The sequence below is a fragment of the Mesitornis unicolor genome, unplaced genomic scaffold (assembly GCF_000695765.1).
Source record: "Mesitornis unicolor isolate BGI_N332 unplaced genomic scaffold, ASM69576v1 scaffold39757, whole genome shotgun sequence".
Lineage (NCBI taxonomy): Eukaryota > Metazoa > Chordata > Aves > Mesitornithiformes > Mesitornithidae > Mesitornis > Mesitornis unicolor.
In genome coordinates this window covers 1,237-13,128 of record NW_010195059.1, presented here as the reverse complement: position 1 = coordinate 13,128, position 11,892 = coordinate 1,237, and the positions used below count along the sequence as shown (strand labels likewise).

The 11,892-nt window shown below is 49.2% G+C and overlaps 2 protein-coding genes across 2 annotated transcripts; one reads left to right on the top strand and one right to left on the bottom strand.

The window, feature by feature from the left end:
* Positions 1–3,406: 3,406 nt before the first annotated feature.
* Positions 3,407–4,956, bottom strand: HSPB2 (heat shock 27kDa protein 2). Its single transcript, XM_010187998.1, has 2 exons — positions 4,823–4,956; positions 3,407–3,930 (listed from the first exon to the last, which is right to left on the bottom strand). The coding sequence occupies exons 1-2, from the start codon at positions 4,914–4,916 to the stop codon at positions 3,479–3,481; spliced, it is 546 nt and encodes a 181-aa protein (XP_010186300.1). The 5' UTR covers positions 4,917–4,956; the 3' UTR covers positions 3,407–3,478.
* A 1,945-nt stretch (positions 4,957–6,901) lies between these two features.
* CRYAB (crystallin, alpha B) lies at positions 6,902–11,167 on the top strand. The gene is made up of 3 exons (XM_010187997.1): positions 6,902–7,310; positions 8,899–9,021; positions 10,273–11,167. Exons 1-3 carry the CDS (start codon positions 6,909–6,911, stop codon positions 10,474–10,476), a joined length of 729 nt encoding a protein of 242 aa, XP_010186299.1. The 5' UTR covers positions 6,902–6,908; the 3' UTR covers positions 10,477–11,167.
* The last annotated feature ends 725 nt before the right edge of the window (positions 11,168–11,892 follow it).

Genomic DNA, 11,892 nt, shown 5'->3' with positions numbered 1-11,892 from the left:
TCCTGGACTTGAACGACACATAGCTGATCTCTGACAGCTCTAAGAGAGCTGATACTCAATACTGAAAGATACCGTGTTAATGCAATCCTGGGGCAGGACTGCTCCACAGCTTTGCTTTGGCAGTCAGCCCCGGTTCTGTGCAGGCCTGAATGCTTCATGGGATGTGCTGACATTGGGGTAAGTTTTAATTCACCCTTCTGGGGGGCTATCTCAGGAACTGGCCCTAGTCCTCTACTCCAGCTGTACCTTTATTCTCAGCCAGGCTCACAGCATCATTTATCATCTGCCCAAGTGCAGTGCAAAGCTTGGACCCGTCCAGAAGTGGCAGGAGAAGAAGGGTTCTGCTTTGGAAGGACCACGGAGCACAGCTGCTTTCTTAGCTGAATCCTGAATGAGCTGCACCATGACCTGCAGAGCCTGAGTCTTGCTCCAAAACTGCTCCTCAGCATGTGGCTGGAGATACTGCGCAGCTCAGCCTGCACCACAGCACCCCGGGGAGAATTTAGGATTGGATTCATGCAGGCAGATGGGATTCAGTCCTAGTTCCAACAGGACCATTTTCTCAGGGTCCTGCAAAGACTGGGTGGTCTCAGGGCTCTGTCCCTGCTTGGCAAGTTGCAGACTGTGTGTCTCTGAGTTTGCCACAGACACTGTTGATTTAGTAAGCCAGTGTCTGTTTTGATTTCTAGGATAACTTGGGCTTTGTTGCTTTGTGGAGGAAAAAAAAAAGGACTGGGAGCCTGTTCCCATCAGCCACTTTCACAAATACTGGAGCTGCTGGTTTGAGCTCCACCAGAGAAACAGAAAGGCATCAAAAACATTGGCAGAGCTGGAGAGCATTTGGCTGCCACTCTGCATTCCCTCCTCAGTCTGTGTCTGCAAGGATGAAAGAGAGAATGGCTTCCAGCGCTCCTGCTCGGCGAACCGATCAGGCTATTTTGTGCAAAGCCTGCCAGGGTGCAGAGGAACAGCCCAGTGCCTGACACCAGGCAGTGCCAGCCCCTCTCGCTGTGTCACTGCTCAGTGTAGCTGTCTTCATGTATTCGGGGATATCGTCTGGGTAACAAGCTGTGCGACTGGCACAGGACGAGCCTGCAAGTGCCCAGCGATAGAGAATGAACTCATTGGAGAACAAGGATATGGCTAATAAAAGCCAGAGAGGAAACAGAGCTGTGCAATGACTACCAATGCTGTGCATTTCTATTGCAATAGTGTCGAGGTACCTCAGACACCGAGGGACCAGAATCACTCTGTGATAGGGGTGGTACAGGTGCAAAACAAGCTGGCATTGTCTATAAAGAATGAAGGAGAGAGAGTTCTGCAACGTTTTGGGCACTTTTGTCTTAGAATCCACTCCCTGTGTAGCCCCAGCACTGGCCACTTGCTCTTTTCAGCCCCCAGTGGTTTAGCAACCCACAGCCCTTGTGTTGCAGAGTCAGAACAGGGCCGGGTGGCATTTCGTGCTCTAGCATGTGCCATGTCTCCATTGCGTGTACATGTGCACTCCTTCAGCCAGGCACCGTTTGCCCAGCTTGCAGGTCATAAATTGGCCATTCTCCCCATCCCCAATCCAGTGAAGATGTTTATTGTAGTGACAGGAGGCCTGCAGCGAGTGAGGGGATCATTTGTCCTTACTAGACAGGTCTGTTTCTGCCCTTACAAGCAGCTGCTTCAGGTGATTGAAAGTCACTAGCCCAGGATTATCTCTGGAATTGTTATTAATGGCTTAAGCCTGTTGTAAAGGTGATTTTTATTTTGGCAATGTCTGATATACTTACTGGCATAAGTAAGTCTGGTCCTACTTCATGAGTAAGGGCATCCCTCAGCAGTACAGACTGTGAGTGTGGGTATCTGACCTGCACTAAGGGGGAAGGAGGCTTAGCTATCCTCCTGCTTGCTGTCATGAGGCTGGCAGGCAGGGCAGCTCTTAATTTAACTCTGATCCTCATCGCTGACAGGGGCCCTGAGAAGTAGAAAATAGCTGCACAGCGGATCACTCTGGTCTGGATGCCACTTTGCCTGGCAAGGGTGAAAGAGCAGCGTTATACTAGTGTTTCAGCAACCAAGGAGGTATGCTGAATGGGATAGACTCCTAAGCAGGGCATTTCTGACCGTAGGAGGCAAGAGTGCAGAAGCCTGCAGGTCACATCCCAGCAGCGAGAGGGGAGAAGCTCTGCCCACGGATGTTGGAACCTCCTTTCTCCTTTGAGGGAGGGCTGAACTGAGGTATGCCAGGGACCCCCATATTTGGCCAGTGACACAGCATTTTAGCTGCTGTAATTGGCTCTGACAAGACAAGGATTGCAACTAGCACCTGCTTAGCCCTCGGGGCCACCCGAGACAGCAGCTGCCACCGACAGCAGCACACACGATCCCTGACCCAACATCACAAGGCTACAGAGACATTTCTCATGTAGCCAGTAGCATCACAGTGTCTGCAAAAGGGGCCAAATTCACCCCCTTTGGGACTCTACAGAGAGTGCTGGGATGCCAACAGGGCACTTGGGATCTGAACAGAGCCTTTCTCTTCAGCAGTTTCGGGTTCACTCCCCTCACAATGGCTGAAAAGGTCTGTGTGTGAACAAGCCTTATGTCCCACAAACTAGAGGGCTGAAGCAAACAGAAACTGTGGCTTGGCGTTTGTTTACTTGGGCTAACTCCAGCCGCAGGTCTGGAAATAGACAGTGAGCCTTCAAGAGCCCATCACTCTACGTCTTTTCTCCTCAAGGCTACTGCCCACTACAGCTCCCTACAACAGCAAGCAACTCCAGCTGCACCTGAGCCAGGAGGGCCAGTCACAGCGGGACCCTGGCTGCCCCATGGACAGAGTCCCTCCAAGTTCCCACTGAAGCCATTTCCACAGATGAGCTCAGCGTGAACTCGCCGCTGCTCTGGTCCCTACATCTGGAGCAGCTAAGGCACTGTACATCCTTCCTGCTGCAGAGTAGCTTGGCCAGAAGCAACACGAAACCAAGGCAAACAAGAGAAGATCAGAGGCAGATTTATTCCTCTCCTCCTGAGAGCTGCAGGCACTTTTACAGACCAACAAGCACCTTCCATCTCCACAAAGGTCAGACACCAGCTCAGAAGAAAGGCACTGGGATCAGCTCATCCGTCTTCTCAGTACCTACTGAGAGCACAGCAGCTGCTTAACAGTCCACTGTGACACAGCCTCACAGTTTAGGGTAAGAGTCACTCTTGCCATCTGGGGTGAGAGCCCCCTCCATGGTGCTCAATGAGGACTTGACCTAGGAGAAAACTTGCTTCACGGTCCCTCACACTAACACTCTAGTCCCCTTCTTTTTTCAGTTCCAAGTCCCTTTTTCCAGCCATCAGCCTTAAGAAGCAGAAGTCTGGCATGTATATAGCTGCCTCGCAGCCCTGCTAAACAGTGATGGTGAGAAATAGGGGTCTGGCACTGTGGATTCCCCATCCCTGTCCCCCGCCCCTTCCCTGTGCAAGCCCAGATCTGGGTCCTTTATGACTCTTCCTTCCCTTTTCCTTCCTCAGACTGTTCTTCTTTCTCCACCGGCTGCTCCTGCTGGGTTATCTTCACCTCATTGACTCTGGGCTTTACCTCCTTCCCCGTCCGAGGAGCCACAATGCTTAAGATGCCATCGTGGGACAATGTGGCTCTCACCAGCAAGGGATCGACATCCAGAGGGAGGATGTAGGTCCTGGTGAACTCTCGGGAGATGAAGCCATGGCGGTCAGCCTTCTGTGGGTGCTGCCCCATCACCTCCAGCAGGTTGTCTACGGTGCGGACAGTGAGCTCATCCGGCAGGAAGTGGCAGACGTCCAGGAATACCTGGAATTTGTGCTCATTGAGGCTGATTTCGGAGGTGCCTCGATTCAGCTGCTTATTGATGCGAGGCCTGACGTAGTAGCCATGGTACAGGGCAGGGGCTAAAATCTCACATGGGGACACACCTGAAAATAAGACTCAGTGAGGAGTGTGGAGTTTCCAGGGGTAGGAGCTGGAGGAGGATGGTTTGCAGCAGATAGGGGAGGGTGACAGGAGGAGGTTGGGACCTGGCAAACACCTTGGTTTTGCCACCACGTCAGCACAATGTGGATGGAGTTTCTTGCGGTTCCTACCTTTGTGTCTCTAAAATACACACAGAGCCAGATGCCTGCCAGCCACTGCCTCCCACTGCATAGCTGGCAGCTGCCAGCAAGCCAAGGGATGGCAACCAGCTTTCGCACGTCTGCTGGCTGGACAGAGAGGGACTGGTAGATGCACTGGGCACTTTGCAGTGCAAAACTCACAGGCAAGGATGGGCATGGAAAATGCTGATGGTGGACAAACTGCCCTGAAGAACTAAAGGCCTTTTGTGTGCCATTGTCCGGGGGGCTTTCCTTGGAGCTTTTTGCCTTTTCACACTGTTATGCTGGTGCTGAATGGTTCTGCTGCTGCCCACATTCCTTCCCCTCCACTAGCCACTGCTGCGCTTTGTGCTGAACACCCAAGCTCAGCTTTTCTCCACAGCCCCCGGCTGCAAAAACTTCCCCCCCTCCCCACCCCGGAGCATTTTGCTCCATGCTTGCACAGCATATGCATGAATGCCAGACCACTGGGGACATGAGGGAGGAATAGGAGAGAAAGAAGTAGGCATGGATGGAGGAAGTGGACCTGAAGAGAGAGAACTTGGCTATTTCCTGGATATTACCCCCTGATTTGACCTGGATTCTTATGCTCAAAATTCCTTGGCTCCAGCTTCCCTAACCTGCTCTGGAGCTCAGTCTCCTTAAGGGGACCTCACCAGCCCTCCTGCACCAGAGGAGAGGAAGGTGCCAGGGGGGAGCCCATCTCCTTTCTTACCTTCTCCAAAGTTCTGGTCGTAGATCTTGCTAGGGTTGGCAAACTCGTATTCCGAACTCATGGGGTAGGCGTGAGGGACAGTCCGTGCAGCCATGGTGTGTCTGGAAAAGGGACCTTCTAAGCACTCACTGCCTCTGAGAGTGAAGGCTGCAGATTGCAAGGTTTTAGTTGGGTGAATTCCACAGGGAGGAGTGTGTGATAAAAAGATGGACCAAAATAGCCACACACACAGGCCTCAGGATGCCTCGCCAGGGAAGTGACGAGGGAAGCTTCTCGCTGCATTCCAGCAGGGAGTGCAGGCACTGCCTGCAGTCAGGGACGCCTCTGGAAAATCCCGCAACTCCTTCCAGCCTCTGAGATCCCCTTCTTGAGCATGGAGTTCAGGTGGCAAATGGGCAGCCAAGTACAGCAGGGAGGCACAGAGGTGAGTTGAAGGAGACTGAAGTAGAAGAAAGCAGGACAGACCCTGGACTCTGCTGCTGGTGGTGCTTCTAAAGGCAAGGGCCAGCAAGAAGGCTCATTGTAAGCAGGTTCAAGGAGTCCCTGGCACTGGTCCTATTGGCCCTGAAGCATTCTGTGGGGATGGGGCAATAGTTAATGCTGGCTGGTGCTTGATCAGGTCGTGCAAAGTCGTGTGAAGTCACTATCAATCACAGCCATTGCCCCACTGTGAGCTTAGGGACCAAATCAGCCCCTCCTGTGCTCTGCACAAAGGAGCTTGATTCTCCCAGAAGCTGAGTGAACAGCTCAAGCCTTTTGTTCCTACAGTGGTGAAATGCTGCAGGTAGTTAAGCAGGGCTAGACAGGGTCCCGATCCCACTACTGAGACCTCCACATCCCAAACCATGCTGCTGAAAGCTGGCTGTCCAGACTGTTCCCTGGACAGGGCTTTGGCACAATGTGTTGTAATAAGACCCTGAGAAATGCTTGTGCCAGAGATCATGAGTTAACTAAGGATCTGAAGCTGTCATAGACCCAGTTATATTGAACTGCAGAGAGGCAGGGGGATAGTAGTGCCTAGTACAATTTCCTTGTACCCTGAAACCAGAGATTTCCTTGAGTCCATGTCCCTGCAGTATGAGAGAGCAGGTGCACTGCTGTTGATGTAATGGGGAACTGGAGAAGGTATTTATGGCTTGAGCTGTTGCACAGCAAATTCTGCTCCCTATTCTTTCAGGAAAGCTGAGAGGAAGAAGGTCAGACCCTTCTGCAAAGGAGTGGTGGTGCTAGCAGTAAAAATGATGTGCCTCTGAGCCAGTAATTGTATTTAAGTTGCAAACTCTCAGAGGCAGACACTAGCTCTTACCCTTTAAGGACAGACTCTAGGCTGAATCATTCCCATGATTTAGGCTCACAGGCAAGGCAGGAATTAAAATAAACATGTGAATTAAGACACATTAGGAGTATAATCATAGGAAATCAGCATGCTGCAGGCATACAGGCAGACAGAGGTAGCTTGCATCCCTGAGAAGGCATGTCGCAGTGCCGCACCATGGAGACCATTGGCATGCCCAGTTTATCTGTGCTCACAGCCCTCCAGATTACTCTGAGGACACAGAGTGTTGGGCTTTTCTGCTCTCTCCAGAAAAGTGGTCTCTGTAGTGAGCAAAAAGCAAAAGGTGATGGGCTGAAGCACTGTGGAGAAAGCCGTCCTTCATTTGCACACACGCCAACAGGCGTGCACTAAGTCAGTGGAGCTTACTGGGCTGCAGGGAGCCGCACTGCCAGTGGTATCTCAGCAGAGACTTCGCGAGATCTTTCCTGTCCTCTGCCTAAAGCAAACCTCTGGCTTCCTTTGCCTTAAGGAGAGGCAGAGCTCTTCCTAGACTGGTGGGTCCTGTGGGGAGCTGAAGTCTCGGTGCTGGCAGTGGGAACAATGGCCCCTTGTCATTTTCCCTGTAAGCCAAAGATAGGAGCTGCATTGATCCTGCTGGCATCCAAAGCAGCTGAGAACATCCGCCAAGCCTGCCTGGGACTCTGCAGAAAAACAGCACGTGGGGAGCGGGGCGGGCAGCTGGGCACTTTGGCTTCTTGCTGCCCCATTAGGCTCCTTTTCTTCTTCTCCCCTTCCCCCTCCTCCTCAGCAATGTGGTCAAATCTCCCAGACAGCTACTGGGCACCGCCGAAGGGACCAGCCCAGGAGTGGGACAATAAAATCCCTGACACCACTGTTCAAGAGGCCTCAGGGAGGGGGGGGAGGCCAGGCCAGCTGCACGGGTATAAAGCTGTCCCGCGCTCCTGGCACAGCACTGCAGCACAGTTGTTTGCCAGGCTCCTCCAGCGCTCTCCAATGGATATCACCATTCATAACCCCCTGATCCGCAGACCCCTGATATCTTGGTTTGCACCGAGTCGTATCTTTGACCAGATTTTTGGAGAGCACCTGCAGGAGTCAGAGCTGCTCCCTGCTTCCCCCAGCCTCAGTCCTTTCCTGATGAGATCCCCCATTCTTCGGATGCCCAGTTGGCTAGAGGCAGGACTCTCTGAGGTAATCTTCCCTTCTTAATGCTCTTTGTTATTGCTGTATGCACATACATGGGTCTGGAGCTGGAGACCCATGGGAGCTGAGAGCTTGGAAGCTGCTTGCAGGTGGCTATTAGGAAAAGGCTGGGGAAAAGGGTGCTATCTTTGCGCCTCTGCTCCTCTGCATTAGGCAAGCACCTCTGCATGCTACGCTAATAATTTCTGACTGAGAATAAATATTGCCATAGTGTTGGGAGTAGAGGCAAACTGAGCTTAGTGTGTGCAGCAAACAACTGTTAAGAGCTGCCGGAAGAAAGGAGGAAGCCTAATTTTCCTGTCTGCTGTGCAAAACTTTCAATCCCACTCCCTCCTGAGAAGCAAACAGCGCAGGGGTGGTGGGATCCTCACGTCTGGCAGCATGGGAGCTCATGGTTGCTGAGGAAAGGGGGTCTATTTTAAAGAATCGCTGCTGAGAGGAGCATCATTTTAAGTAGGATACAGGACCTAAAGGATCATGAAGCAGCCGTCTGCTTGCTTCAGGGGCTGAGCCAAGAGGCATGCAGTTCAAACAGCCTTACCTGTTCTGCAAGTCAACTGTCCTATTTACAAGTAACTTGTAGAGCTATTCTAAGCCAAAGGAGTGAGAGGAAAGTAATTTTTAATCTTTGCATAATGTTTCTCTTGATTTAGTGACCTGGGTCTGGCTGTCCACTGAAGCAGCCATAATAAGCACTACAGGTAACAACGTCTGACTATCTCAGTGGAGAAATCTTCACAAATAATCTGTAAGGAAGAGGAAGCACTTAGACTCCCAGGTCAAACTGCGGAAACCAGTAAGCCTAGAGCGGGCGCAGAGGCTGCCTCCACATCCCACAGCAGAGCTCCAGGAGGCTTGCGTGCTCCCTGACCACGAGTGCAGCAGGAAGGCAGAGACAGCCAGCTCAAACAGCAAAGCCCCACAGACGTGTCCAAGAATATGCAAATTCAACCTCAGGAAGCAGAAAAAAGCAGTATTTGTTAAAGGTGATAAAGTGAAAAATGGAAGGGAAGGAAGTGAGATTAGCAGCAGGTGGCTCAGAGTTTCGGCAGAAGTCCTGCTGCTCAGATGACAAAGGTGAGCAGTGAGGTATCACTGCTCAACAGTGATAGATTATTTTAGCTACTAAAAAGTCATGATGCAGGGGAAAACCTGCAAGCCTGCAGATGTCACCCTATACAGTCAGGTTTGCTTGAAACACTTTGCAAAATCCAGTCACAGAAACTGGAAATCTCCAAACATTCTGTAAAAAGAATTGGATGCAAAACCTGTACACCAACTAGAGAGTCAGTTTTAACAAATTCAGATTAAGAGAATCTCTTCCTCACTCCCACGGAAAACATTTATCCCATGTGATCAAGAGAAAGCATTCACATTTTAGATACTGTAATCACGGGCATTAACATAACTGGCCGGCAAAGGACAAAGCCACACAGATCAGAATCCCAGGATCAAATGAAGGTCAGACAGTGCATGAGTAGATACCAGCTTGAGTCTTGAACTGCTGTATTCTGAGAGCCTCTTTAAGATGAAACCTTCACTTGCTCTTTTCTGAAATCACCTCCTTGTTTTGCAGATGCGGCTGGAGAAGGATAAATTTACTGTAAATCTTGATGTGAAGCATTTCTCTCCTGAGGAGCTAAAAGTGAAGGTGCTTGGGGACATGATAGAAATTCACGGGAAACACGAGGAGCGCCAGGTACTTCTACTTTAACTGTGCGACTGATAAGAGTCAGTGTGAACTTCCTCATCTGTGCTTAAACAAGGAGACTGCAAAACAATCCTCTCCCGTGCTCACCTCAAATACTTCTAATGTTTTTTATCAGCCAATCCTAACGGAAAATGTTCTGTGTAATCCCCCTAGCTGAGCCCAGACTGGGCAGCAACAGGGTGGGGATTTATTGCTGATGCTACAGGAACTGCGAACTGAACTGGAAAATCATCTTTGAAATGGGCATTTCTGGGCCTGTCTCTTTCTCTGAGGGGCCAGGAATGCAGGAAGGCATTCAATAAGCTAACAATGAACTATAATAATTAAATCACATAATGAATCAGTGCACTGCCCTGTTCCATTACCATAAGACTCACCTCTTCCTGAAAAAGGCCCATCTATCAGTTTGTAATCCTTAAAGGTTGTGTTCTGCTCTCAGTCATCCCACTGCTCGCTAGCTATGGAAACCTGTGTGGCAACTGGGCAGACAGAAGGCAAAAGCCATGTCCAAAGCTGTATGTAACAGTTAGCCAGTCCCTAGCTCCCTCCCACCCCCCACCCTGGCCTCCTTGCCGGGAGGAAACAAACATGAGGAAACGAATACGCATGATAAAGTAGCTATGTCACTGGAATTGTCAGCTCTGAGAGCTTCTGGGAGCACAGATCTGTCAGTCAGGAAATACAGCATTACTTGTAGCTGGTGGAAGCCTGTAATCCTGACATAGCTTCTGCAGGTTTTTTTTTGCTAAGAAAATAATCGAGTGCTATGGCAGAGACCAGCTCACTAGAAAGCTGAATATTACTAGGACTCTGGAGACCCTCAGGAACAGGCGCAGTTGGCGCTGCATGCAGGTCTAGCTGCTGTATCTTAGGAATGACAGCACACCACTGTACAATGAAGCCAGTCTTTGGCTGGCACAAGAGCTGGAACATAAAGCCTCCTCCTGTAAACAGCGCACCAGCAGGCACCTGCAGCCTAGGCAGGGCAATGTCTCACTTCAGCCAATCTTGCCTCTTTAAAAAGGGGATCTCATAATAAAAACTCTTTTAACTTTCTGAGAAGTTTTCCTTTGAGAGCTGAAGTTTCCTGCATAATAAAAACTCTTTTAACTTTCTGAGAAGTTTTCCTTTGAGAGCTGGAGTTTCCTGATCTAAGACTTTACGCAAAGGGCCCACGGATTAGGCAGAACTGAGCAAACGTTTCTAATCGGGACTGTTCCTTCTCTTCTCCTTTTGAAGGATGAGCATGGCTTTATTGCCAGGGAGTTCAACAGGAAATACAGGATTCCAGATGACGTGGACCCTCTGACCATAACCTCATCGCTCTCTCTGGATGGTGTCCTGACTGTGAGCGCACCAAGGAAACAAAGTGACGTCCCAGAGCGCACTATTCCTATCACCCGTGAAGAGAAGCCTGCCATTGCAGGAGCCCAAAGGAAGTAGGCTGCTATTTAAAGTCACCCCTGGGGGCCATTCAAGAGCACTTTTCATCAGGTGCCAGCTATACTGAATGGCTACTCTTATTATTTATGCTGAGTAAGTTTACTAACAAATAAAACATGAATAAGCAGATTGTATTTTTTTGTTTTGAGCACTGAGGACGAGGGAAGTATTGGGTCAAGAAAGCTGTGTAAGGTTGCTGTGCAGGGAAACATACCTGGCATCATTGCTTACAGCTTGAGTGGTAGGTGTGTCCAGGAGAGCTTGTCTTGGTGTTCAGAAACACTTTGCTATTTTCACTTTGTGTACTCTAATGTTTTGCAAACATCTGATTGCATGAGCCTTTTCCTTCAATGTTGCCAGATTATTTCAGAGTGTTTCACAAGCAACAGAAAAGTTTCTCCAGTGGAGATTAGACTGGTAAAACAACTTCATGACAATCGAAACCTACTCAAAGTGTGGGTATTAGATAACAACTGAATGGAAGACAACTGTATCTTAAATCTCTAGAATGACTCATGTTACAGAGAAGCATCCAAGTGCTGCAACAAATTCAGAGCAGTTGCAGATGAAAACTACATAGCTGCAGTAAACGCAGAGAGGAGAAAATGGTCCTGCTGTCATGGTGCAAATCACATCACTTTGAAACTATGTTGTCAGTGCCCTTCAAAGAGCGAACAGGATCTGATGTCTACAGTATTAATGTGATTTATGCTAACATTGCTGAGTGGTACCAAACACTACTAAGTCCTTTCAGTTGTCATAGTTTGCTTAGCACCCCTCTTTAAAGGGATATGAACATAAAGGAAAGTCTGTATTACTGGAATTTAATTTCTAAAACTCATCTCCAATAAAGGAGAGAATTCCATAGATCTGTCACACAGATCATCAGACTCAATTATGACCTGACCTGTTTTCCATGTTCTTTATAGCTGCTAAGACAGAAGTTATATTAGCAGGGATCAGTTTAAATCTCAAATTAACTGAGAGGGAATCCTTCTGTGTCTTTAAGTTAGAAAAATTAGAAAAGCACTCAGGGATGTGGGGTCGTCGCATACCCCAAGTCCCACCTAATTGCCAAGGTCTAGTGTTTCCTATTAGTTGGTTCTAATAAGCTCTTCCAGTTAAGTTGTTAGTTGGGTTTGACTGTTGACTTGCAGTCACCTCTACACACAAAACAAACTATAGAAACTAACATAGGTTTCAAAAAATACAGCTTGGAAAGCAGGAATCGCATTTCTCTCATGATGCTACATTTGACTTTAACATGTGACAGGTCTTTTTGCTCAAAGGATATCCTTGTAGCCCTGCTAGCAGCAGGTCTCCTGTTTTTCTGAAGGCATAGTCTGCAGATTCTCTCCAACTCTTGTTACTTTTCCTGCATCTTTCTTGTTCCTTCTCTGAGTGTTGGACACAAGC

Coding starts and splice junctions, on each gene's coding strand:
- HSPB2 (XM_010187998.1), bottom strand. CDS start 4,916: ATGGCTGCACGGACTGTCCCTCACGCCTACCCCATGAGTTCGGAATAC. Junction 3,931..4,822: donor CGACCAGAACTTTGGAGAAG/GTAAGAAAGGAG, acceptor TCTTATTTTCAG/GTGTGTCCCCATGTGAGATT.
- CRYAB (XM_010187997.1), top strand. CDS start 6,909: ATGTGGTCAAATCTCCCAGACAGCTACTGGGCACCGCCGAAGGGACCA. Junction 7,311..8,898: donor TAGAGGCAGGACTCTCTGAG/GTAATCTTCCCT, acceptor CTTGTTTTGCAG/ATGCGGCTGGAGAAGGATAA. Junction 9,022..10,272: donor GGAAACACGAGGAGCGCCAG/GTACTTCTACTT, acceptor CTCCTTTTGAAG/GATGAGCATGGCTTTATTGC.